The sequence below is a fragment of the Lacerta agilis genome, chromosome 2 (assembly GCF_009819535.1).
Source record: "Lacerta agilis isolate rLacAgi1 chromosome 2, rLacAgi1.pri, whole genome shotgun sequence".
NCBI classification, from domain to species: domain Eukaryota; kingdom Metazoa; phylum Chordata; class Lepidosauria; order Squamata; family Lacertidae; genus Lacerta; species Lacerta agilis.
Window position 1 is genome coordinate 25,874,753 of NC_046313.1, and position 27,931 is coordinate 25,902,683.

At 45.1% G+C, this 27,931-nt stretch overlaps 1 protein-coding gene across 4 annotated transcripts in view; it reads left to right on the forward strand.

Moving 5' to 3' along the window:
- SLC38A10 (solute carrier family 38 member 10) overlaps positions 1–27,931 on the forward strand; it is a 76,109-nt gene that overhangs the window by 31,136 nt on the left and 17,042 nt on the right. For all 4 annotated transcript variants that reach the window (XM_033138978.1, XM_033138980.1, XM_033138982.1 and 1 more), the window contains 5 exons: positions 479–581; positions 2,876–3,058; positions 5,375–5,486; positions 7,600–7,706; positions 22,676–22,832. In XM_033138978.1, coding sequence (XP_032994869.1) covers positions 479–581; positions 2,876–3,058; positions 5,375–5,486; positions 7,600–7,706; positions 22,676–22,832 — 662 coding nt within the window. The remainder of the gene's footprint in view (positions 1–478; positions 582–2,875; positions 3,059–5,374; positions 5,487–7,599; positions 7,707–22,675; positions 22,833–27,931) is intronic.

Here is a 27,931-nt window from a genome sequence, read left to right on the forward strand (position 1 = left end):
TGTAATTGGCCCTTCCGCTTTTCTGTGAGTTGAGCTCAAGCGTCAGTGCTGAAATACGACAGGCGCAGTGTTTAGTCTTGGCTGTTTAACTTTTCTCTTTGACAGTATGATGCTCTAGCTGTCTTCCTGCTCGTTATTCTGTAAACACCACATTGCTTTAATTATCAGCTCGGGATGCTCCAAGAACAATAATCTGCAGTGTGTCTGAGGCAAACAAGCGGTCGTTCACGTTGCGACGTTTTTATTTTTAAAATATGTGAAATATTTACATTGCACATGTGGCAATGGCAGGCAGGGAGGGAGGGAGCAGGAATATTCGGGCACCACTTAAACTTGTGAGTGTTCAGAAACCGCTTGGCGTAAACTGCAGTAGAGAGGCAAGTGCCTGAATTCCATGTGGGGAAGGTGTCAACAATCACACTCTACCGGCAAGGGAGAATTCCCTGACACGTTTTAACATTTCTTTGCTTTTCTGCAGCCAGGTCTTGCCAACCTATGATAGTCTGGATGAGCCCTCGGTTAAAATCATGAGTTCCATCTTTGCCTCGTCACTAAAGGTGGTCACTACCTTTTATATTACGGTAAGAAACCTTAAAAAAAAAACTCCTACTCCTCTTTGCTCCATCTCCTTCCCAAAGTAAAAAAATATTCCTCTGGGCATGTTTTGCAGAAGTGTAGAAACAACTGTGGGGACATTTTCTGCCACGTGCAAATGGACATTCTCCAGGGACATTTCCAGAGCAGCAGAGACAGCATTTGGAGTGTGTGTGTGGGGGAAACGCTTACTCTTATTGAACAGTTAGAAAGATATAGTTTTAACATGATCCATACCTACCAGAGATGCCTCTACAGGTACTAGAAATACTGGGGCGGACAACAGTAGAACTTGTTTCATCAATATCCTGAGATAAGGATGAGCATTACAAATCTTCCTTATTTGCCCTTTCCTGCTCTCAGAGTTGGGGCTGGTACATCCCTGTGAAGGAGCAGGAGGAAGAAGTGGGGATGTGTTCATCACAAGTTAGTCATGGATGGAGAGATGGAGTGACACCTTGATCTGACATCAACAGAGCCGAGAGAGAATGGGCTCTGTGTACAACTTGGGGTGAACTCAGAGGGAAAAGCTATCAAATCCCTGGCGCTTTCTTGGGAAAAGAATGGAAGAAGTGTAAATGGAAGGGATGGGGTGTTTTTTTAGATAAGGATGGAAAATCACGTCAAACACAACAGGAAATGGGAACGGAAGTTACAGAACTGGGCGCGAATTAATGGATACATAGCAGGGAAAGAGCTATGGAATAATATCTCGAATCATACCGGAGAGGCTCTTATATGGGTAAAGGTAGAAATATTTATTATTGTTTAATATGGAGGAATGGCTGTTGAAGTTATTGGAGGCAAAGTTGATACGTTTGGCTAGAGAAAAACAACTGCCGACATTTATTAATAATAATAGTTAGAGAACCCCTTTTGGACTTTTTGTGTGAAAAGAAAATGAATTGATTTCAGACATTTGGGCCTCAAGATTGAGAAAATATTGCTTAACAGAAAGTAGAACAGTTGGATATCACCCTAGAGTGAATGTTTCGAATAATTTATTTTATGTACCTGACAGACGGAAAATCGGAAGTTAGTTCATTCATTCCTTCTTTCTCTTCTTCTATTCTTTCCATCTTTTTTATCTTCTTTCTTCTCTTTTTTCCCTTTTGTTTTCCTTTGTTGTCCTCTGCTCTGGGCCTAAGTTATTGGGGTCTAAGGATTACACACACATGAAAGTGGTGGATATATGGAAGGACCCTGAGTGACAGATAGGGAAGGGAGAGACTGGGAGAAGAAAGCAAAACTCCCAGGTGAGAGAGCATGGAGGGTCCACCACTTTCTGTGTGAGACAAGGGTTAAAAGCTAACTTTGACAGAGGACTCTACACTTTCTTTTCTCTTTCTTTTTTTCTTTTTGTTTTCATTTAGATTAGTTTCTTTAGAGTTGCTCCTTTGCTGAGCTGTAGTCGCTCCTCTCCTCTCAGTACCATCAAACTATTAATACCATTGGTTGGGCTTGGAACATGGGAATGCAATTTACCACACTTGTAACATCATCATCATCATCATCATCATCATTATTCAGATTTTTATCCTGCCCTTCCTTTGTAGAGTAGCCTGAAGTACTTCATTATAAGCTTGTTGGCTACTAGGAAAACATGATGTATGCCATGTCACATAAAATATATCACATAAAAGTCAATTAAATGTAGAGAACATCATGACAAGGGAGAGTTGCTGTTTTGGGGTCGGTTACTTCTACTCCCTTGGTTACTATCTTGACTTCCATAGCAGTATTTGGAACACTCCAAGGTCATTATCTCTACCCATGATGATAAAAATGTGGTCATGGCTTCAAAGTGAGTGTTCGCATTTGAGATGTCAGGGAAAATGTGAAGTTATTGCAATATTGTCACTTTTTGGAAGGCATCCTTACATGTTGTCATAGCCAGGTGCTTGGAATGACTTAATGTCACCCCACTGCTTTGTATCATAGTAGAGGATTTGTTTTACTCTGTCATAAATCCATTCTGCATCTGCTCTTTTAATACCGCATGCAGCTCTGGTCACCCAGCCTTGGGAAGGATACATTGGAATTTGGAAATGTATAGGGAAACCCAGCAGAAGTGATGTGAGATCTCGGATTCTTTTTTAATGAGCCAGAGCATAAAGGATTTGGACTAATCAGTTGGGAGTGTGGGATAAAGATGTGATTAATTGAAGATAGTCTTCCACTGTCTTGAGGACATGCCCAAGGGACACCCAGTTTTCTATTCTTTCTGTTGAACAAAATGTATGTAACCACTGAAAGTAATTCCCCTTTCCTCCTTGGACAGGTGGGGTTCTTCGGCTATGTGAGCTACACCGGAGATATTGAGGGGAATGTGCTCATGAACTTCCCTTCGAATGTAGTGACCGAGATGATCCGTGTGGGGTTCATGATGTCTGTAGCTTTTGGGTTCCCTATGATGATTCTGCCCTGCCGGCAGGCATTGAATACCCTTCTCTTTGAACAGCAGGTAAAGTCCTTGTGGTTCAGTACAGTTCCTTGTTCTTGACTTAACTGTGATGTTTTTAGGCTTCCCCCACCTTAAACCAGGAGTGTCCGCACATCTTTGCCCTTCTCTGTTGTCTCCCCTCCCCGCTTTTATCTTTCACGTGAAAAGAATGAGCAAAATTACTCCCTTCCAGGCTTAGAGGTGGTGGTCACACTTAGTGGCGTTTTGGTCTGATGTCTCCTCATTTCTTCGTCACCAGGAACTGTAGTATTGAGCAAGATTTGCTATATTTGACTAAAAAGGAGAAAGTGGTTATGTTTCTATGGGAAAATAGCATTAAGTAGTTTTCAGGGTGGTCAGGGAGAAATGGTGATACTTGCCGCAAGCCTTCCTGGGCATAACTATAGTGCCTGTAGAAACAGCCGCAGGCTATTATCCATGTACCGGTAATTCAGGTGATTGGGTGCCATAAGGTAGTAAAAAGGTAAAGGGACCCCTGACCATTAGGTCCAGTCGTGTCTGACTCTGGGGTTGCGGCGCTCATGTCACATTACTGGCCGAGGGAGCCAGCGTACAGTTTCTGGGTCATGTGGCCAGCATGACAAAGTCGCTTCTGGGGAGCCAGAGCAGTGCATGGAAACGCCATTTACCTTCCCGCCGGAGTGGTACCTATTTATCTACTTGCACTTTGACATGCTTTCGAACTGCTAGGTGGGCAGGAGCTGGGACCAAGCAACGGGAGCTCACCCCGTCGCGGGGATTCAAACCGCCGACCTTCTGATCAGCAAGCCCTAGTACATGACCTAAAACATACTGAACTCTATTGTAGACAAACAACGTGGTATCAGACCAGCTGTCGCAATGTGTGACCAAATCCTAGGGTAGGGATGGGGAACTTGTGGTTCTTCAGATGTTGTCAGACTCTGACTCTCCTCATCCATGGCTGGAAGTTGGAGTCCAGCAACATCTGCAGGACCACAGATTCCCCCCTCTAGTATAGGGAAAGGAAGTGGCAATTACCTCCTTTTCTGTGCCTTAAACCACTTTGTTTCCCAACCTGCTATATGGAAAGCTGACACTTGTGCTACTCTAATGCATTGTATTCCCCTCCTTAGGTTCCTTGTGTTCTTCTGTGTAACAACTGTACATACTACTGGGGGGGGGGGGAATACACATGATGTAACTAGCAAAGTAGAATTATTTCTGCAGGTGGATCTTGGCCGCAGGAACTATTTTATGACTGCTGGTTCAAGTACAGTGGTACCTCAGGTTACAGACACTGCAGGTTACAGACGCTTCAGGTTACAGACTCCGCTAACCCAGAAATAGTACCTCGGGTTAAGAACTTTGCTTCAGGATGAGAACAGAAATCGCACGGTGGTGGCAATGGGAGGCCCCATTAGCTAAGTGATGCTTCAGGTTAAGAACAGTTTCAGGTTAAGAACGGACCTCCAGAACAAATTAAGTTCTTAACCAGAGGTACCACTGTATCTGCATATTGGTTTGAAGTATAAATGTCACTTCTGGTGATCCACTGTTTTGGAGAAGAACTCGCTTCCAGGTCCTGAAAAAAAACTTTTACACACATTTAAAGCTGGTTATGAGAGCTGTGATAGGCATATAAAGACAAAATCAAAATCCGACCTACAGCATTTGAACAGGAGACACTGAGTTATTTGGGAGCGAAAAGAGGGTTGGTTTCTAACATCTATAGGTGGCTTTTGGAGTCTGACAAGGAGTCAAATGACTTGTTGCATACAGGTGAAACTCGAAAAATTAGAATATCGTGGAAAGATTCATTTCTTTCAGTAATTCAACTTAAAAGATGAAACTAATATACGAGATAGACTCATGGCATGCAAAGCGAGATATGTCAAGCCTTTATTTGTTATAATTGTGATGATTATGGCGTACAGCTGATGAGAATCCCAAATTAACAATTTCAACTTTGGGGTTTTCATCAGCTGTACGCCATAATCATCACAATTATAACAAACTTTGCATGTCATGAGTCTATCTCATATATTAAACACCAGTAGCTGACCAGCAGTGGTGATCTCATAGCCTACATGATATTGCAGGCTGCGGTCATTAAGCCACACTGGTATGGTTAATTTAGAAACTTACAGGTATAAAGCTTAGGCTTCAGTGGGTAATGCCCACATCATATCAAATCATTGATTGGGAATATTGGGAGGAGACTGTAGTTCAAATGGTTCCAGGTGTGTAGACATCAGAGACAGGTTCCCAGAAACAGAGAGGAAAATCCCTTTTTGTCTAAATAAAAAACATTAAAAGAACTGATTGATTAATTAGCCTCTTCTTTTTTTTAAATAGCAAAAAGATGGGACATTTGCTGCAGGTGGTTATATGCCACCTCTCAGATTTAAAGCCCTGACACTAGCAGTTGTGTTTGGAACCATGGTTGGAGGAATCATGATCCCGAATGGTAAGTGAAATCTGGTTCTTAATTAGTTGCATTTCGCCTCTCCCCATCTCTAGTCTTTAGGGTTTGTAGCAGGTTTGCATGACTTTAGGCTAAATTACACATATAAAAGCCTCCCATGTGCCTATGAAGATTTAAACGCGCATAAAATGTATATTCAGTTACCGGTATTCTGAAATGCACATAGAAATGATCACATTAGTTTAATTATAGCTATTGAAATCTATTTCAAATAGAAAAGTTTCATAATGCTTATAGAAGATGCTTAGATGCTAGGGGCATTCTACAATAGCTGATTTTTTATATTTTGTGTTGTATCTTTGTAAACTGCTTAAAGACTGTTTTAGTTAAGTGGCATATACATTGTTCAAATAAAAAACAATATTGGCACAGCCGCAGGAAATGCCTCTCTGCAGGTATTTACTGCTTTTGCTTGATGCTTCAGTAGAGGCTAGTCAGGAAGTAATTCCTGGTCATGACACAGTACAGGGAATGAGCAAGTCTTTATGCATAGTTCAAGCCATTTAAATGCTGTAACTCTCCCCCCCCCCCACTCCCAGTGCAATTTAGCACAGTTAGATGATGATATTATAAACATTTGTAACTGCCTTAGATCATGCATTACAGTATGTGGGTGTCGATAAGCAGCCTGCTACTAGCTACCACCTCTTGAGCCGATGATTGTGGGTGTTGCATAGCGGCATATGGTATTATAAGTTTAAATATGTGTCTGTGTGCTGTTTCTTTATACCTCTGCATTCAGAGATGTGTGTCTGTGCACTGAACTGGAGTGATTATACTTCTGAACGTTTGCTTATTATCGGTGCACCATTTTCTTTCGTTTGGCTGTGCCCTCCATATTTGTTTCCACCCATTTCTTTTGCATTCTTATCCCCAAGGATTTTTTTATAGTTCTGGGACATCTTGCTTTGAAATGGTCATCGTTCTAAATAGGACTAAGCCTAGCTTAACATTCTGTTCTCTAAGCTGCTTACAGCCATCTTGGTGTACATAGTACCGACGAGGACATCAAATATCTATCTGCCTGGTGTCATCTTCAAGATCTGGTCATATATATTTGTAGGAGAGGCAGAAGGAGCACTGAGCTACAGAGGGGTTTGTCAGATTTCATGTAAGCAACTTATCCAGGTAGAAAATTGGATCAAGATCTGCAGAAGGTCTGGGAGCCAGTGCAGTGTAATGGTTAGTGTATTGGACTAGGGCATGGGATATCAAAGCTCATATCCCTGTTTGGCTATGAACCTCACCCAGGTAGTGATTATCTCTTGCCCTAGCCTGCCTCACTGGGTAGGATTAAAAAAGCACCTGGGTTGTAGAAAGGGAGGGGTAGAAGGAATAAAGCAGGCTTCCTCAACCTCGGCCCTCCAGATGTTTTGAGACTACAATTCCCATCATCCTTGACCACTGGTCCTGCTACCTAGGGATCATGGGAGTTGTAGGCCCAAAACACCTGGAGGGCCGAGGTTGAGGAAGCCTGGAAAAGGGAAAATGGATTTCCTGGGTTTTTTGTTGCAATGGGTAACCACAGCCAGTTGTCTCAAGGTTTTATCTCGATTCAAAGCTCCAGCATGAAGGATGAAGTTCTACACCTCATGATAACCTTAAGAAATCCAGACTCAGAGAGTGCATATTCAAAATTCACTTATCATGAATTAGTTTTCCCTTAAGTGCCGTTTGTCATCCGACCATACAAACCATCAGGATGCTTAGAAGTGTGCTTCCCATGCCCTTCAACACGTACTTAAAGGTGAAGCGGGTATTCTAATCCACTTTAGTGAGTGTGAGTATGCCACTACGGGTGTCACTTTGTCACGCTAAGGAATGCAGAGCGTAATGGCGTGATCTTGTGCTGTCACTGTCAAGTGGATTACAATCCCCGTGTTACCCACAGCCATACGGGGGGAAGGAAGGCACATTCTTCACCGTCCTGCTCATGAGTGGTCAAGGAGTGTCTGATCCGTGCTAAGTGACCTTAAGCTTTTGCCTCCGGATTCCCTTTGAACCACTGAGTTAAAGGAACAGTTAACTGGAACGCAATCTCTTGTCTTGGCTAGAGCTGTTGCTCACAGTTTGTTTGTTTGTTCTTCTTTGCCAGTGCAGACCATCTTGGGCCTAACAGGTGCAACGATGGGAAGCCTCATCTGTTTTATCTGCCCAGCTCTCATTTACAAGAAGATCCACAAGAATGCCCTTTGCTCGCAGGTCAGTGCTGATGCTAATTGACTCCTACCCCGTTTCCTGCTTGCAACAGAGCCTGGGAACTTGGTTAATTTCCCTGCAGCCAAGGAACCCAATCAGACCTCCTGTTCCACATGGGTGGGAGACATTGCAGTCTGACTTTGAACACACAGCTAGCAGTGTTTGTGTGCATACATGCAAGCACACATTTTAGCCTGGGTAACCTTGGAATGCCCCCGCTTTTGTCACTTGCAGCCTGAGAAGCACATTAATAGCTGCCTGCAGTCTCCGGGGCCGGTGTGCTCCATGCCTTAGCATTTCCAGCATGGAAATTGCATGCAGTATTAAACGACCTTAAGAGCCCCAATGTTTCAACTTGGCACCCCTCCTTAGCATTGTGTGCCCTGTTGCTGACTGTTGACTTTCGGGTTCCAGCAAAACAACAACAACAACAACAACAACAACAAATTATTCATAAGAAAAGAACTATGCATAAAGATGCAGTGTTGTTACAGGAATATATTTCTCTTTGTTCTAAGCATTTTTAATATAAAAAGCCCACCTTTAAAGTCCTGGTTCATTCAAAGACTGTTACCATATTTATTCGAATGTAATTACAGCTTTTTTTTTCCAAATTACATTTTCGAAAATTAGGGTGCGCATTAGATTTGGTGGGCGCATTCATATTCACCAGCAAACACTTTTGGGGTTTCAAGGTTTTGAAAATTGAGGTGTGTGTTAGATTCAAGTAAATACTGTACTTTCGTGCCACTTTCAACTTTCGCCTCCTTCAAGACTGGCTTCCATCTTTTCATTTCCCCTCTACCGCGCTACTTTTTAAAAAATGGAATTGAAATCAAGGTGTGCTTGTCATTCTCTCTGACCAAAATTTAAATACTCTCAGGCATGCTGTCATTGCTCTGAGGTTAAAGGTCTGCTAGCACTCAGCAGTGGAAGAGGGTTTTTTGAGGGGCCCTTAAATACGTAGGTTTTTAAAATCAGATTTTGTAGTGTCAGTGCCATGGATGTAAAGCTGCAGTAGGGCAATGAAGTTACTCACCTGAGCCCTGATACATCACAGAACTACCTAAGCCTTTCATGCTTTCTCTTGCATATATGCTGTGTTAACCGAGAAGGATTTTTTGAATGACCTTACTGTGCAGGAGCAGGATGTTCAAGCTCCAGGGATGTCCTGTTCCTCCACGACAGTATCGTGTCCAAAATATAATTTTCACCTTCCCGCTCCTCCGGGAGATCTCAACAGCTTTTGCATCTCAAACGTGGAGAAGATGCGCAGGCTATTATTGAGACATGGTTTTGTAGAGAGGCATTGGGGATTTGCATCGCTGTACGGAACTTCCTCATTCCTTCCGTCTTCAGTTGCCCCTTATCATTCCACCATGTGATCCACATTACCTTGTGCCAGCGCCAAAGAGTAAGCAAGTTGGACAGGCCATTTGGGCCAATCGTTGGTCCTGATCTAATGCTACATTAACTATAGGTAGAGCCTGGGCTTTTGAAGGGAAGGAGCATGTCTGTCACAAGGTGCTCTTTTATGCAGGTTGTGCGGAAGACTTCTGCACAGCAAAATAAACACACACACACACACACACACACACACACACTCACTTATATTAGCTGCCCAGAGGCAAGTGTCAGCTGCTTCCCAGTCAAAAAACTTGGGACTTGCTGACTGCTTGACCCTGGCAGGCCAGTGACAAAGCAAGCAAAGCGGAAATGTCTGTCTTGAAAGAAATTACCATTCTGCCCACAGCACTAGGCCAACAGGTTATGCAGGCCAACCAGGGATTCTTCGGCTGTGTGCTCGTGCACAGCTTCAGGAAGGACATCTCTCCTGTGTCAACAGCTAAAAGAGAGCCATGAATCAGGATCTGTTGAAGCGGGTTGGGAGGTGTCTGAGGAGGGACAGCAGTAGGGGAATTGTGATTAGGAACTAGTGGGAAACTTGACCAAGGAAACACTATGGTGCCTGACCCATCTACACATTTCCTGAACTTTCTCAATAATGTGGGCCATTCCATTATGTGTGCATACAGAATAGAGTTCTGCAGGGTTGTCTTAAAAGGGGAAAGCGACTGGCCTACCTGTTGCTTACTCACCAAGGCCAGGCCTAACCTTGTCATGACCTACTTTCAGTTCCTTTGTGTTACCCTCTCTCTGCCCATTATTATTATTATTATTATTAAGATACCACCCTATACCCAAAGGTCTCAGGGCGGTTGACATAAAAATATCACATTATATAAAATATATTAAAAAAAACAATAACCCAGTAATGCTCCCCCCTAAAAGAGCGACGTTTTAAAGGGTATGGGATGTTGATCAGGTCAACCAAAGGCCTGGTTAAAAAGTAATGTTTTTACCTGGAGCCTAAAAGTGTGTAATGAAGGCGCCAGGTGAACTTCCCTGGGGAGAGCTTTCACGGACGGGGAGCCACAGCAGAGAAGTCCCGTTCTCATGTTGCCACCCTCTGGACCTCTCAAGGAGGAGGCACATGAAGGAGGGCCTCAGGAGATGATCTCAGGGTCTGGGAAGGTTCATATGGAAAGAGGTGGTCCTTGAGGTACTGTGGTCTTGAGCCATTTAAGGCTTTATAGGTCAAAACCAGCACTTTGAATTGGTAGCCAGCGCAGCCCCTATATTCTGTTTTTACATAGGCCTGGAGTATCCTTCCCACTGACCCCACCCCGCCCTCCCACAACATGCAACTTTGTATGTAGTTTTCAGACAAATTGGTTAATTCACTTCCCCTTCCTTGCCCAAGAGGCATCAGCATAGCAAATTGCCAATACAGTGGTACCTCTGGTTACGAACTTAATTCGTTCCAGAGGTCCGTTCTTAACCTGAAACCCTTCTTAACCTGAGGTACCACTTTAGCCAATGGGGCCTCCCGCTGCTGCTGCGCCGCCAGCATGTGATTTCTGTTCTCATCCTGAGGTAAAGTTCTTAACCCGAGGTACTACTCCCAGGTTAGCGGAGTCTGTAACCCGAAGTGTTTGTAACCCGAGGTACCACTGTATTGAGGCAACGGCAAGGAAACAGTTGCCAGCTACCACCTCTGCTTTAGCATAGTGAGGGAAGAGAAGAAGGAGGCAAACAGTTGCAGTAGAGCAGATCGGAAGCAGCAGAGTTGACCTCTAGATTCCAGTTGGTCTGTTGTGTCCCCACGTGCTCCTTGACGATATAACTCATTGCTGCTACGGCGGCTTCCAGGTTTGCATCGACAATTTGCCTTCTAGTTCGTCTACCTCATCAGCTGTTTGAGAGCCAGTGTGGTGTAGTGGTTAACAGCGGTAGATTCGTAATCTGGGGGACTGGGTTCGTGTCTCCGCTCCTCCACATGCAGCTGCTGGGTGACCTTGGGCTAGTCACACTTCTTTGAAGTCTCTCAGCCCCACTCATCTCACAGAGTGTTTGTTGTGGGGGAGGAAGGGAAAGGAGAATGTTAGCCGCTTTGGGACTCCTTTGGGTAGTGATAAAGCGGGATATCAAATCCAAACTCCTCCTCCTCTTCTTCTTCTTCTTCTTCTTCTTCTTCTTCTTCTTCTTCTTCTTCGTCTTCTTCAGTCCTGCTGTATTGATAGTGTTGCAAAGCACACTGAACATTTTTTTTTAATTGAAGGGCAGCACATAGTTCGTTAAAACAAACTAGTTTTACAAACGAGCTTGTTCCTATGAGTAAATGAATCCCTCCTCAGTTTTTCTTCTCTCTCTCAGCTCATGAACCTGTCATTTACAAAGACTGGCCCATTTGCCAGTCATAGGACTATACCAGAAACTGGGTGCCCTGTACCAAAGGATGGTGTATGTTTCACAGTTCAAGGTGGATCCTGGAGGAGGCAAATGAAACATGTGCTCTCCCCCCCCCTCCAACTCAGAACCATTCCTATGGGGGGAGGGAAAAATACATCCCCAGATGTTTTTGTTGGCCGAGAAAAGGGTGTCTAATTCTGCCAACTGGAGTTGTTAATTATTACAGACAGCTGGTCAGTCAACAGCTGGCAGCGAGCCAGAGACCAAGAACGGCAGCTTGGATTAAGTGGCACGGGTAGCTCAGTTGAAAAGCTCGGGATGCTGGAAATATGATTGAGTAACTGAGCAACATGGGAAAGTGCACAGACCCTGGGCTAGGCTTGCAGAGGCGCAGATGACCTGGGAAGCTCCCTTTTTGCTGTGATTCCTGTTGTAGGCCTGTATCCTCACTTAGCATGGCAGGCCAGACCTAGGGGCAGACTGAAGGTTGGAGAAAGTCGCCCGAAGGTCTGCAAGCAAAAAATGCTTGATTTATGATGGGGAAATGTTAGCCACCTTTCTCTCTTAAAAGGCCTCCCGAAGCAAGAGCAAAGTCACTGAGAGTGGCGAGAGAGAATTGCATATATAGGCTATTCTTTTTTTATATTATTTGATTTGTACCCCACTTTTAGAACAGAGCTCTCAAAGCAGATTACAACATTCATAAAGCACAAGCCTACCATGAAATACCTGATCCTTTACAAATTAAAGCATTGAAGGAAATCTGTGAGGATGGATGTTTGGGGTGGGGAGATTCTTCTCTGACACTGGTTAGCAGAAGAAAAGGCAGTAGCCAACATGCCTAGAAAGACTTGCAATCAGGTGGCATGAGATGCAGCCATCTTGTAGCAGCAAATGCAGAACACTGAGACTCTCTTTTTTTCTTCTAAAAAGGACCACATTTCTAGCCATTGCAGGTTTGCACAGAAGTTTTGCATCTGTGGCAGTGTATGCTAAACCTTTGCAAAGTCAAAAAAGGGGGTTAAGCTGGGCTTTCCCACCTGCCTGGTCCATTCAGCCCTTCTTCTATATAGGTGTTCACAGTTTCCATTCACTTCTTAAATTTGCACATTTTGCAGCCATCACTGTCCGCCCCCCCCCCCCCACGCATATTTTTCAGCTGGATGAGTCTGGAATGTTTAAGGAATTGCATCTGGTTTTTTTTTTTTTAATCATCATTAACATTAGTCTGGAAGTATAGATTCATACATGGCTAAAAGGCTCTGTTTTGCACTGCTCACTTGACAGCTAGCACCTCTTTTAGACTAATGATGTCTAAGGATCAAGCTACATGTCACATTGCAGCTGTGTGTAATATTAGCCCAACAGACCCTTCTACATTGCAAAGCGCGGTGAATTTGAGGCCCAGAATTGCAAGATAAACATGGGTTTGGAACAATGGTAGGGATAAAGCAAGTGGCAGAGAAGAGTTAAGCATTCCCTTCCTCCCCCCTTGCCGCTTTTTCTCTGGTACAAAGCACCCTCTCCCAAGGGCACTTTGCAGTAGAGAAGGTCGTGTTAACATTACATGTGGCTTTCTGTCACATAGTTTGGCCCCTGAACAATCTGTAACGAAATAGCCACCAACTAAGAATAAGCTTCCTGGATCATACTCTGGGTCCATCAGCATCCTGTTTCCAACAGTGACCAATCTGGGAAGCCCATGAGCATGGCATGAAGGTGAAAGTTCCTCCCTGTTGTATTTATCCATGTCCTGGCATTCAGAGGTGCAAGTGAGACAAACCATTTTGGCTTGGAGGGCTTCTGTTCAGTGTGCCAGCCCTCCAGGCCCTCTTGCAGAAAATCTTCAGTCCATTCCGCTGCACCCGGGTTTTGCATTCCCCACTCCCTCCCACTCAGCAACAGACATTCAGCATTCTGCAGCTACTGAGCATGCTCAGTCCTTACTAGGCTACTTCCACCTTATATTTATATTTATTTATATTTAATTTGCAAGCCTTGGGATTTCCAGGAGAATGCAGGTGTCTCACACTTGTTTCACAGTAGCCCCTCTTTGGCTGAAAAAGTGTCATAACACAGTATCTGGGATTGCCGTTAGTACATATTGTTGTTCTAGGTTCCTTTGGGACGGGGGTTGCAGATGGGAGGAGAGGAAGGAAAAGTCCAGTCGTGCAAGCTGAAGTCCACTATGTAACGCTTGGCATTCTGTGGTTGCTGAGCATGTTCCTTCCTCATTGGAATGTGTCAGAGGATTCCCCTAAAGTTTTTGCTTTTTGTTTTGTGCCTCTGTAAAACTGGGGTTCCCCCAAGCCTGCTGATGGGGGGGGGGTAATATTGTTTTGGAACTTGATATAAACAAATTTGTATAATTAAATATATACTGTCTCTGAACATGGAAGTTTGGTTCCGTTGTCATGTCTGGGAGCTCTGTTTTCCATTAATTTGGCTCACCTTTTTTCAACCACCTGAGCTTCATTCCCAAAGCTATGTTTTGCATGAAACAGTATGAACTTTTGTCTGCTCTGAACTTACTGCCTACCAATTTTACTGGACAACCCCCAAGTTCTGCTATAGTCTTCTGTCATCTCCTCCTTTGTCGCCTCCCCCCTGCCCCTGCTAAAAATCCCCAAATGCTTTGTTTGTAGGTGCTCCCAAGTCCTTGACTGCTGTGGCTGTTCTTCCTTATGTCTTTTCCGGTGAGATCAAGCTTTTCTGAGAAAGGGCAACATGAAATGTATGCAGCATTCCAAGTGTGGCTGGATGTCAAGCGCGCTTCCCCACCAAAGGGATGCACATAGCAGATAGTTCAGCATTTATTGTCAAAGATACCACTTACAGTCACTTCTTCAGCTCTGGATAGCTACGCACACCCATCCAGCATCTATAGAGCAGTTGCAGCAACAGGGGACCCCTCCCTCAGTTTATGTATCTGGAGGGCTGCATGCATGCAGCTGGAGGCTGCGCCTGCATGGAAACTTCCTCTGTTCCTCCCTTTTCAATCCCCTCCTGGTTTTGGGGGACAGTGCTATAGGAGAGGGTGGGGAAGCACCAGGCCCTGTAGATCTCTACAGCATACTTTGAATTTCAGTAATACTTTGCACTCCTCCATGTCAGATTCTCTATGCTTCACAGATCAATCTGGAACTGGAGAGCAGTTCAGGAAATGCATAATACTTAGTGTTCTAGGCCAGCTGCTTTTTCTGTGCACCTGACAGCATTTTCGCGTGCACGCTTGTGATGCAGCAGGTGAGATTTCGCTCCTAGCATAGTGATTCCCATCATACAGTGAAAGTGCATGTCCAAAGAGCAAGATTGCACCTCTGTGTGATGAAGGAGGAGCCCTTTGTTTAAAGCCAGATTTACCTTCACTATGTGAGAAAAGCGGTTGCTTCCTGCTCAGTTGCAGGTTTGTTTTTGGAACCCCCTCCCCTAATGCAGCCGTTGCAGGAATATTCCCCCCCCCAAATCACCAACAGCCGGTGTTGCATTTCCAGGGACAAAACCTGCGCCCATAGGGGTTTGTGTACACTTGGTTCCGTATGAGCAGAGTGAGTTTGATACTGGTATGATACTGCTTTAAATGTAGAGTGTAGATGAGGCATTGTGTTTCCATTCATGAAGCTTTTAGGAGGCTCCTCTTTGCTCTTGATTTGATGTCTCTCTCTCTCTCCCCCCCCCCCCCACCAAGCATTGTGGTTGGGCAGGTGGAGGAAGACAAGCATTTGAATATGTGCTCATTTGTGATTCTCAAGGTGCCTATTAGGCCAAACCACCACAGGAATTTACTTTGGGAACTCCCCTCTTGGCCTCACATTCCCTGAACCTGGAAATCATTCCTGCTCTTTCCTTGCCTTTTGGTTATTGCGTCCAACATCTGCTGCTGCTGATATATCCACAAGGCTCCAGGGACCCCCCACTTCCCCCAGCCGTGGACCATGATGTCCTCCGTTTGGGAATGGTTCCCTGACCTCGCGTCGCACCTCAGCCTTCCCAAGCATCTACTTCAGTTCATTGTCATTCTGCGGCTGTCCTCCCACTATCACCCACGGGTGACACAGAAGCAGGCAAAGTTCCTTTATTTTTATTTAAGTGCTCTCACCCACCATCTTGTTAATTACTTTGCTGGCATTACGGGAAACTCAAGAAAAAGAGACCATTTTTCTTCCCTTTTCCATTGAGGTCACTTCTGCTCATTGCCTACAGATGCCTTGTCATCTCCATTATATTTAACGGTCTTGTCACCTGCAAATCGGAAGGGGACTTTTAAAGATGTTAACCCTTTCAGAAAGCCTTTGCTTGGAATATGTCTTTTTCCCCGTCTTCTTCTGGGAATTAATAAATCAGGCTTTTCCCGAGGTGATGATGAGAAACATGAGGTTCTAGGGTAGCTTGGCAGGGAGGGGGGCCGGGGATGTCACAACACTGGTCAACCTTTTCAGGTTAATCTATACATAATGTGCAGAAGGGTTTGGTGAGAGTGACAAAGCCTCTGGCACTAGGTTGGCCAAGCCGCTTGGCTGTCACAGAGAGTTCGGGCAGTCTGAGGGGCCTGAGCTGTTAAGATCCTAAGAGCCTAGTTGCCCTTGGCTGAACTGCTCCGGACTTACAGAGGGGGTGTTGCAGGCAAAAGGACCCCAAGCAAGGCAAGGAGGGGCAGAGCAAACAAGGGCCTATATCAAAGGAAAGTTGGGAGTGGTTCAGAGAATGAATTGAAGGCCAGGAGATAGAGAATGAGAGGAGCTGGAAACTGAGAATGGGTGGTGGGAGGGAGAAGAGGGAAAACTGCAGAAACTTGCAGAAGCACAGAAGGCTGAACTTTGCATATTGGTTTGAAATGCCAGATTTGGCTGAAGCAGGGACGCGGGTGGCGCTGTGGTCTAAACCACCGAGCCTCTTGGGCTTGCCAGTCGTAAGGTTGGCAGTTCGAATCCATACAATGGGGCCTGCCAACCTAGCAGTTTGATAACATACCAGTGTGAGTAGATAAATAGGTACCGCTGCAGTGGGAAAGTAAACGGCATTTCTATGCGCTCTGGCACTCGTCAAAGTGTCCCATGTGCCAGAAGCGGGTTTTTTTAAAATATAATTTTCCTTATTACCATTTCCAAAATCACATTCACATTCAAATATACATTTCCACCATTAATATATTTATTTTAATTAAAGCATTCAACAATTTCCCTTCTTCCCCTTATCTGGTTCCTTTCATTTCCCCACCATTCCTGCATACAGTGGTACCTTGGGTTACAGACGCTTCAGGTTACAGACTCCGCTAACCCAGAAATAGTACCTCAGGTTAAGAACTTTACCTCAGGATGAGAACAGAAATAATGTGGCGGCGGCAGCGCAGCAGCAGCAGGAGGCCCCGTTAGCTAAAGTGGTACCTCAGGTTAAGAACAGTTTCAGGTTAAGAACGGACCTCCAGAACGAATTAAGTTCTTAACCTGAGGTACCACTGTATTCTTATTTATCCATTTAGATCAATTTCCAGAAGCGGTTTAGTCATGCTGGCCCCATGACGCAGAAAAACTGTCTGTGGACAAATGCCGGCTCCCTCAGCCTGAAAGTGGAGATGAGTGCCACACCCCACAGTCAAATTCAACTGGACTTAACTGTTCAGGGGTCCTTTACCTTTACCTTGGCTGAAGCCCTCTTAGTCACGCTAAATGTTATGAGCTAGGCAGCTGACCAAGGCCAGGCAAACACTGGAGACATTACTTCTGTAAAAAAGATCCTGAAATGTGAATGATGGGATGCTTGGGTGAATGATGGGGTCGTTGAGTTTTCAGCTTTGAGTATGTCGGGAGCTGAAGCGAGGCATTTGGGTGTGTTGGCTCCATACTTAATGAGATTGATACACCGGAGAAGCCAAATAAAGTTAATTTCCCACAAAGGACAGGACAGGCTTGCGGAGGGGAGAACAGCACGTGCAGCCAGAGCTCTGCTTTCTGTTTGGCTGCGGCTGTGCTCAGGCCCTTGCAGAGCCAGGCAGAGGCCCGGGCCAGGTAGATAATGTGCCCCCCCCTTTTTTACCCTGGGGATCTCCGAAGTCTTATAAATAAGTAAGTATATAAATAATTTTCACATTTTCATATACAATAGTGCTTTTTAAAAATACATAGGGAAAATGATTATTTTAAGTATTTACATTTAAATAATGGTGAGCGATTGTGAATATGCTGGCCGAGGCCCCCTTTGGAATCGGAGGCCCATAGGACCCCCCCCCCCCCCGTTTGGGTCTGGCTGTGCTCACTGCTGAAGGGAGAAGCTGCTTTCTAAAGTGAATGGTGGCTTCTCTTATCAGCAGTGGGGGTTGCAGAAACCAAATCAAAAGCGGAGAAAATAAAGCTCCAGCTGCTCTCTCGCATGCACATAGCCCGTCTTTGGGTCTTAGCCAGCGGTGTTTGCACCCTGCTTCTTTTTCTACTGCTTTGTACTTCTAAGTGGAGAAGTGTCCATAAAAGAGAATAACCTTCATTTGGCTTCTCCGCAGTTTTGATCTTTATCGATGGGGAAGAAGGCAGCACGTCTAGCCTTGAAAACCCCAAATGCCTGACTTCAAGTCTGTGATATAACTGCAAGCTGAAAACTCAGTGGTTGAGCATCCTAACTTGGTCCTGTTTTTGGCATCTCACACACATGCACACTCTACCACCTTTGCCATGGGGAAGGACCATAGTGATGGTAGAGCTCCTGTTTGCATGTAGAAGGTCCTAGGTCCAATCTCAGGCATCTCCAGCTAAAAGTATTGGGTAGAAGGTGGTGGGAAGAACTGTAGAAAGAAAGAAAGAGAGAGAGAGAGAGAGAGAGAGAGAGAGAGAGAGAGAGAGAGAGAGAAAGAAAGATCAGCAGCCACGTTGAAGTAGAAACTGAAGTGCATCTCCCTCAGGAGTTTGCCTGTCCTTTATTGAATGCACCACCCCTCTTTCCTGTTTACACTTTAATCCCTCTGGCTCGAGAGCTTGGAGAGCCCCTGCCAGTCCAAGCAGACAACACTGGGATTGAGGCACTGATGTTCTGACCCTGGTACAAAGCGGCTTCTGGTGTTGGGGAAACTTGTGCTCAATGATAGAGCACAAGTTTTGCATGGAAACTGTCCCAAGCTCAGTCCTTGACATCTGAGTTCAGGTTGGGAAAGGCTCATTCATTATTGAAAGCCTTGAAAACTGAGCAGTCCTTGAGGACAATAAGGAACTAGATTGGGCCACCCGTATTCCTTCTTATAATGTCATACTTTATTTATTTATTTGTTTGTTTATTTATTTATTTTTACCTGCCATTGCTCAGGGATTCTAAGGCACCAAAGAACTCGGTGAAGTTTTGAAACCGATCAAAATGGCATCCAGTTTGTATCTAAACATAGAAGAAAACTAACCCTTTTATCTCAGGAACCTTCATGCAAAATTTGTTTACAACATCTTAAGAGGTGTCCAAATCCATAGCAAACGACTTCCCAAAATATATAACAGATTCACTTTCTTTTTTTTGCCATGCCGTTTCTCCAAGAAGCCTAGGGAATTGTGCATCTTTCCCCTGCCCTTAATCTTCACAACAACCCTGTGAGGTAGGTTAAGCTGGGAAAAGGGAGGTTGACTTTGATGGTCACAAGAAATGTCAGTAGGTGTCTGCTCAAATATCATCAGTTTGGGGATACTATAATACTGGTTTTAACAATTGGTAGTTTTAAGGCAAGACAGGTGTATTAGATGCGGGGCGGGGGGGGGTTGAATTGCTTAATAGTCTGCTTTGTAAAAAGCAGAAAAACTGAGAGAGATTCAAACTCAGAAACCAAAGTGCGGCTTCCGATTGGCTGCAGGAAGCTCCCGCAGACAATTGGAAGCCCCATCAGATGTTTGGCTTCCAAAAGAACATTCGGAAACTGGAACACTCACTTCCGGTTTTTGATCGTTCGGGAGGTGGAACGTTCGACTCCCAAGGCGTTTGGGAGCCAAGGTATGACTGTATGAAAGAAGACTAGTCCAACTTGGAGGTATTCCGCTTGATCTGCTAGCCCTTTGAGGAGGGAGAGTGCGTGACCTGAGTCCTTATAACTTAACAGGCCCTTTTCTGCATCCCTGTTGACTTCTTTGCCACCTTTTGGCCAGTATTACTGGCGTGGTTTTTTGACAGTGCCTTCTTGGTTCTCCCAACACCTGTAATAGTGGCATCGTTGACATGCAGGCCAGGTTCCGTGTAAAGCCCTTGCAGTGACAATTACAGTGATTAACTAGGTAAAAATAATACATCAGAGTTTAATTAAATCTCCTTCACTGTCAGCCAACAATCCACCCGCTCGTCTCTCTCTCTCTCTCTCTCTCTCTCTCTCTCTCTCTCTCTGCCAGTACCCTTTTTCATTTGGAGTTTGGCAGCTCTGCTGCTCAAGCGAGGCAAACGCTCCTGATGCCCATATTGTTTATCCGTTATTATTGTGTATCTGCTCAGCTGATCACCCCTATCCAGTAGCCCATAAATTACTGAAACTTCAAGGGATAGCTTAAATCAAAGTGCAATATGTGTGGGTATATTCCAGTACAAGCAATGAAACTGCTGTAATGACCAGGAAAGTCTAGAATTCTGCTGCCTTAGGAGGCAAGACCCCTCTAATTTTGCAACTAAATCCCTCAATCAGTCATGAAAATTAAAACGATATTGCGCGCATTTGCATAATCTACTCGCAAAAAAAATCTTAGGATAGAGATTAATTTAGTGGGGAAGAATACAGAAAGGAAGGAACGTGGAGCGGAGAAGTCCTCTTCCGACAATCGGGAAAGTATATCTTGGTTTGGTTTGGTTTGGTTTGAATCCTGAATCATGAGCTCACGTTGTTGCCTTGTTTTCAAGTCATCCCCTTCCAATGATGGCTGGACATCATTTTAAAGTGGAATAAGATCCACCCCCCAAAGGATGTTTTTGCATCTAATATCAAATTCTGTGCAAATCGGTTTGGTGCCCCCCAAAGGATGTTTTTGCATCTAATATCAAATTCTGTGCAAATCGGTTTGGTGCCCCCCAAAGGATGTTTTTGCATCTAATATCAAATTCTGTGCAAATCGGTTTGGTGCTCCAAGCACATTTTAGAAGAAGAAGAAGAGTTTGGATTTGATATCCCGCTTTATCACTACCCGAAGGAGTCTCAAAGCGGCTAACATTCTCCTTCCCTTCCTCCCCCACAACAAACACTCTGTGAGGTGAGTGGGGCTGAGAGACTTCAAAGAAGTGTGACTAGCCCAAGGTCACCCATGTGGAGCTGCATGTGGAGGAGTGGAGACGTGAACCCGGTTCCCCAGATATTGAGTCTACTGCTCTTAACCACTAAACCACACTGGCTCTCTTCAGAGCACAGTTAATGGGATCATGCATGTCTGTAGTCCTGTCCTTCCATCTTGCTCTTCTTTGCCTTGTTTAGCAATTGCTGTACACCCCTAGGCCTAGCACACCTGTGCAGGTTCTTCCTCTCTCCTCCCTCACCTGAATTTCATATATCAAGTTTGATGTCCCCCCCCCCCAATTCAGTTGTGACAGGAATGTACAAGATGCACAGAAAACTGCATTGTTCAGGGTGGAGATGTTGTAAGATGGGTGCAGGCTTACCGTATTCAGGCAGGGCCCAAAGCAAGGGTGAGACACCTGGCGCATTTCAGATGTTGTTGGACTCTCCCTTCCCCTCAGCCCCACCTAGCATGGCAAATCATGAGGGAGGATGAGAATTTGAATTGAACAACCTCTGGAGCACCACAGCTTCCCCACGCCCACTGTGCTGAAGTCTCATAAAACATTTCTGTGGGTCTGTGCATGTTCACTTGCTGCGCCTATGGATATGTGTGCTCAGATGATAGGGCTGCCATACGTCTGGAATTTCCCAGACATAGCCGGAAGTTTTAGTTTCCTAAAAAATAGCAAAAAAAACTTTATTTATTTTGGAGATTTTGCACAAAACAACAACAACAACAACAACAACAACAACAACAACAACAACAACAACACACTTTTGGGCGAAAGGAAAGCAAAGCTCAACAACTTTGCCCCCCCCCAAAACCTCAACTTTTGTTTCTGGATTTTCAGTTTTTTAAATATGGCAACCCTATCAGATGACAGTCTCCAGATTTACAGAACCTTTATACCTGATCAAGTGATCCTTTATAAAGAATTTCCAACAGCCAGGTTTCCACATGATTTCTTTATCTGAAGTGGCAAGAAACAAAGCGCTGCAAAATATCAGTTGTTCAGACCTCATCTGTAAAGTGGTAGTCGTGATTCTTATATCAGACATTGGTGATTAACGAGTTGGGGTGCAATCCAGGAATTAAGCATATGGAAGTATTTGGAAATCAGTGTAGCTTAACAGCACTTTCACGGAAGCACTTACGCATGCATAGTTTTCACTGGTGGATTGCACTGTTAGTGATTTCACTGTAAAGTGCAGTTTCAATGACACGCAATCTATATTGTCATGCTCCGAGGGAGTTTGTGGTAGTGGTGCTGCTGAAACCCCTGCTGTGGTTGGTTGAACTGCCGTGATGTCACAGAGGGCACTGCTGAGCAGAAAGAAGAAAGAAAGGGTGTCCATTGGCCAAGTCACTGAGAAAGAGGCAAAGACAGGCAGAAGGGGTTAAAAGAAGCAGCGGCAGGGGCTTAGGAAAGGAAAATGCAAGGGACCTGAGAAGACAGCAGGGCAAGGGAAGCTGGGAGAGAGGTCTATGAAAGAAGTTTTGAAGAGGGGAAGGTTCTGAATAATACTACAAGAGAAGAGGTTTGTGGCGGAGAGATGAGTGATAAGGAAAACTGGTGGAGTACAGAGGGGAGAGGTGCCTGTGGTCAGGAGTTGCAAAACTGAGAGAGAGAGACTTACTTTAACATTAAAAAATTTCTTCCAGTAGCACCTTAGAGACCAACTAAGTTTGTTCTTGGTATGAGCTTTCGTGCGCATGCACACTTCTTCAGATACATGAAAGCTCATACCAAGAACAAACTTAGTTGGTCTCTAAGGTGCTACTGGAAGAAATTTTTTATTTTTTATTTTTTTATTTTTACTATGGCAGACCAACATAGCTACCTACCTGTAACTGTTACTTTAACATGTTAGTTTTGAAATAACCAGCCTAATATTTGGCCCCAGACCCGTAGTTTCTGTTAGATGTCTTTATTCCACCACCACCCCTCCTTGCACCCTGTCTTTCTTTGTACCTGCCATTAAAGGATCTGAAACATCTCTTGCACAGATCATATTGTGGATTGGCTTGGGAGTATTGGTCATCAGCACGTATACCACCTTATCAGCAACTGAAGACATGCCAGGAAAAATAGAAGCAGTAGAACCAGGCAAGCTCGCAGCAGAAATGAAGAAAGTGTCGGATCAGGACTCTGTGAAAATCTCAGGTACGTGCCACTGTGTTTGGGTGTGCCCCGGGTGGTGGTGTCCCCTTATCTCAAGGGTTTCCACTTGAGCAATAGAACTCTCCCTTTCACACCCTCATCAAATCTGCTGCAGAGGGTTGAGCAGGGCTGACATACGTCTTGAATTTCCTGGACATATCCGGAATTTTCAGAAACTGGTTAAAAGGTCCAGGCGCATGGCAGCCCATGTTTGGAAGTGTTTTTCCAAAAATAGCTAAAAAACCTTCGGTGGGGTGTGGTGGAGATTTTGCAAAAAAAAGAAATAAAAATAAAATAAAGCTCAACACATTGCCATATTTTCACTTTTTGAAATATGAACACCCTAGGGTTGGGAGAATCTCTAGCACCGATTTAGGGGGTGCGCTGGGGGGAGGGGGGAGGAGAGTGGGAGGACATTTACTGGCGGAACAAGAAGCTTAGCCTGAAGTTACGTTCCACCCCCAGCTCCAAAAGAGCCGAACAAATGGATCCTTTTCAATACTCCTGCATCGCCTAGTCCGCATCTCTGCAGGGTGGTTGCACCCTCTAAACAATAAAAAAGGGTTTTCAAGAAAGGGTGAATGGTTGTAATCTCAGTTGTTTCCTTGGGGTTGTTTTTTTTTTAAACTCATATATCTCATCTCATATATCATGAGATGGATTATTAGCATATTATTGTCCTTTTGTGGGGGGAGATCTGCAACGTGGGGAGGCCGCAGCTTTACGTTGCCCCCTGGTGAATTAAGTTAAGAACTACACAAGCGCCTGTTATCAAAGACTCTCTGTGAAGCCTTGAGATAGCACTGTCCAGGCCACCTGTATGAAGGGCACTAGCAGCCAAAGCTGTGCCGTTTCAAGCCTCTCTACTGATGATGTATTTTCCAAGGTTTCAATAGTGGCCCATTCATCATGCTCAAAAGTTATGTAAATTTATGGGAGCCTCCTTTCTTTTTTCCTTTCCTCGCTTCCCCCCCCCCTTTTTTTTTAAAACGTGGCATGGATATAAATTTGGAGCTAGTTTTTGTCCTGACATAGGCTGCGATTATGCTTCAGCTTTGTTTACTGGCTTGCATTATTTATTATTTGTTTACTAAGGTTGCTGATGGAATTATGGCTTGGCACAGCTGCAGCCCCACCTCACAAGGCCATCACAAGCAGGTGTCTGCTGCCCCTCGGCTGCCCCTTAACTCAAGCAAACCGTGTGTTGTCGTCGTCCCCCCCCCCCCGGCACCCTCTTCACCTATTCTTCTTGAGTTGACTGGTTTTTGTTGTTGTTTTGTTCCTAAGTGGCTTGAAATAATCATTGTGAAGACAAAGAATGGAGGCAGTCAGAGGGAAGGCTTTATTCTATTCCCTTTGAGTCCTTCGCTGTGTTCCTGCCTGGTGCAGCCTGGAACTTTTCTGACATGCTAGAGACGAAGTTCTCTCCTGGGGTTCACCATCCCCAACAGGTCTAGGCTTTTATACTTGCCTTGCTTAGCTGCAAGGCAATTCCCTTCCTTCCCCTTCCTATCACACCCGTACCATTTCGAAGAGGAGGGGGGGGTGATGCTGAATTCAATTACAGAATCTTGGATAGTTTCAGAGCATCGGCTGCCTCTTTAAACGGCAGAAGATCTCTTGCCGCTCGCATCTCTTTCTCTGTTAACCCCAGAGGTGTGCGAGAAACTGGAAGGTGATCCTTCTGCAGCTAATTGAATCTTGGACTCAGCCCGATACTTGCCACCCGCTCTCATTTTGCTAGGTGTTGGCTGACATTAAAACATGGCAGTGTGTTGCACTTACATCCCAAAGAGAGGTTTGTGTGTGTGTCCTGTGGGGTTTTCTTTAAAGTCCTGAGAATTCCAGCCTTTTAATTTTAGGAAAGGAAATGGCCAGCATTTGAAAATAAGCCAAAAGTTTGCTTGTTCGTTTTTAAACCCTCGTGTGCATTGTATTGCAATTCTTATTATTTCCTTTTTTTAAAAAAAAGGTAAAGAGTTGAATAAAATACGTTATGCAGAAGGTGGCAAATTTAGGATATGAGTAGCCTATAGAGCGTAGCTTGCTCACTAGCTGCAGCTCAGTATCTTCCTGGCTAGTAAAACTCACAGGCAAATTGTTAATTGCAGGCCGCTGAAGTATACAAATTAGCTGTTCATAGTATATTTATGATGTGGCCCTCAGGGCTGCAGAGTTGTCCACTCTTGGAATTAAGTAAGCTTGCAGCCTTGGAGGAAGATGAATCGCACCTTTCACTTTGGGGGTGCAGCTGTGTAACCCTCCCTTTGCCTCACCCCCATTCTAATATGCATGTTAGCACTGGAATCTAGCTCATCAGCTTTCCATCCATTTGTTACCTACCAAGGAGGGGTTTACACAGTCAACTGCCGGGACTGGTCTGAGGCCTCCGTTTTCATCTGTGACGCTGACAAATACGATCGAGTCACTCTCTCGTGCCACTTGCATTATGTGTGAATGTTGTTTGTGCCAACTGGAATGTGATAGAGAAATTTAAGCGAGTGCTTTAGCCATTGTAGGCTTTGCATTATTTTACTACTGTTCTACATTCATTTATTCAGATGTACAGTCCCATCCCCAAAGCTCAGGGCAGGTAAGAGTTTGGGGGGTGCAAGTGGGTAGGAGTGCGGAAATAAGATTATTGCATGAAATCCTGCCCCGCTTTCCCAATTTAGCCTAAGTAAATGGCTCTTCCCTTGGTTCTATTCCCAGTGATGCTCAGGTTAGGACTTTGCCAAGTCTGCTGTGGGCCGGAGTTCCCAAGCTCACAGCAGGCTGTTGCCGAGAGAGTGCGTCTCCTTGCCTTTGCTGGCTGAACCTGATGCAGAGATGGTATCATTAAAGGGCATCCTTAGTGGATCGCAAAGATTATAAAGGAACTTGAGGGAGGGACTGGGGACGGGGGCTCAGTTGTTTAGGGTTTTGTCGCTTCGAATTGTGCCCAGGAGAGAATAGGGAGCCGGTTCCGACCACAGAGCATTGGTTTAACGTTCTCCTGGTGGCCCCAGCCAGCCAGCTCCATTCCTGCTGCAGTAAAAAGTTCTGGATTGTTTTCAAAGATGGCCACATGTTGTTGAGCTGTAGTTCGTTAGTCTAGTCTTGAGGCAACCGAGGAACGATAGCCACCGGGGGCACTTGGAGAGGAAGGCTCACAGTTTTCTCTCTCCAGTCAGAATGGGCGGGGATGTACCCCTGGCCACCCCAGAACAAGTCAGTTTAAGCCACACGTGTACAAAAGCTCCCTCAGCTACACGCGAGAGGGAACAACGCGGAAAATAGGCCCTGAGGGAAACCAAACAACAATGAACCCACAACTCCCAAGGCATGCTGGGAGCGGCATCGTTCCACCGGAGTGGCGCTGCTTATTCACCGTGTTTCCGTTCCTCATGAGGCTGCTTTTCAAGCAGTTGCTCTCTGTTACTCGGCCACCTTCCCTCGACCGCGGCTTATTCTGCTCCCCAGGCAGATGCATCCTGTCATTCAAAGCATGCATGGGGCTGCAGCGTTGCTTGGCTGTCCCTGGCGCACCATCCTCCGGCCCACATCTGTTTCTTATTTCTTGCACGAGCCTCTCGCGGAAAACACATGGCTTTTCTCATCAGGCAGCATGCAGTTTGTTTTTAGCCTGTCCCTGACTTTGGGCCCCTCCTGTCCTCCCCCCGCCCCACTTTAATTGATGGGTTGGTGTGTTGAGGCAACCCCTACAGCCACCCTGTGCCTTTTCTTACCCTGCCTTTGCCATGCGCCCCTTGCCTGTCAAGTGTACGCCAGAAGGTGCAGTTTGGGGTGGTTTTTTTGTTGTGCATGTGTGTGTGTGCGTGTTATTGTTTTTATTGCCGCCTTTGATGTTGCAGAGCCCAGAACTCTACAGACTTTCATTAAAACCCTGCCCCCGTGGGCCTGGGGATTATGAATATTAGAACGCTGCCCTTTTATGTGAACACGTATTGACCAGCAAACTTCGAATAGTGTTTTCACTAACGACACCCAAGTGCCCATTACGCCCCCATCTGTATTGCTGGGGGTTTACTGTCAGACGCTCTTTGGGAAGGTATAAAACCCCTTTCAGAGAGGCTCTGCTATTACACACAGTGCATACGTACGTTAAAAGGTTGCTAAGCTGCCTTTGAAAGCACATGAAGGCAATTACCCACTTTTTTAAAAAAAAGAAAAAAAAGAAAAAATCTAATTAGGCAATTTCTTTCTGCTTTTGAAAGATACCTTCCCCTCCCCCAGAGGGTCTCCCTGGGCGGATTAAGATTTTGTAATATTTTTCAGCTCCTTACATGAACATCATTGCTTAGATTCCACCCCCTCTCCCTCTTTCCTCATCTCTCTGTGATTTTCTATATCAAAGACTAGATTCACGTTCTTTCTGTGCTCTTTCCCTGGCAGTTTCAGACAGTCATTTAAGCAGCCCAAATTGGCCACAGCGTTTTGTTATATTTTATCTATCCACTCGGATCCCCCCCCCTTTTTTGCATCTGATGAGACATGGCTGTAGCTTGGTGTCTTGGTGCCTGTTTAATTTACGGTCATCATGTGCAGTTATTGGTGAGAGCCTGCAGTCCTGACATCTGCGTTGCATGCAGGCCAGAGGGGATATAGGGAAGGATGGGGGGTGGGGTGGGGTGGGGGAAATGCAACACAAGCTTCTAAACTTGCACCTGTGGCAGGCATTTTTGGATACACCTGCCTTGTCATCCCTGTCTTCCTCCCCACTGCCAGATTGCTTGTGGTTATTCTTCAGAGGAGAATCCTGGGTTCTGTGCGAAACGTGGATTATGCACCGTTCCCCCCTCGGCTTCTAATAGCTGCTGGAACAGCTTGGCTCGCTGGAGCACTCCCTTGTGCTTTGGGAAGAGCAATCTTTTAATAGCTCCTGCGACACAGAAAAAGGAGCTATTGCCCTGCTGTCATTTTTTGTTCAGTTTTACAGTCTGTGTGTCAGGAGAAAACAGTGAACTAGTTTCCCCGATGCCATTCAGTAACCTTGCGAAAGCTAGCAGCTACTGTCTGTACTTCTTGGGGGAAGTCCCTCTCCACGTTCTTGCCAGGCATGTGCTTGCAGAATCATCTGCAGCCCCCTTTTTGCCAGGGGG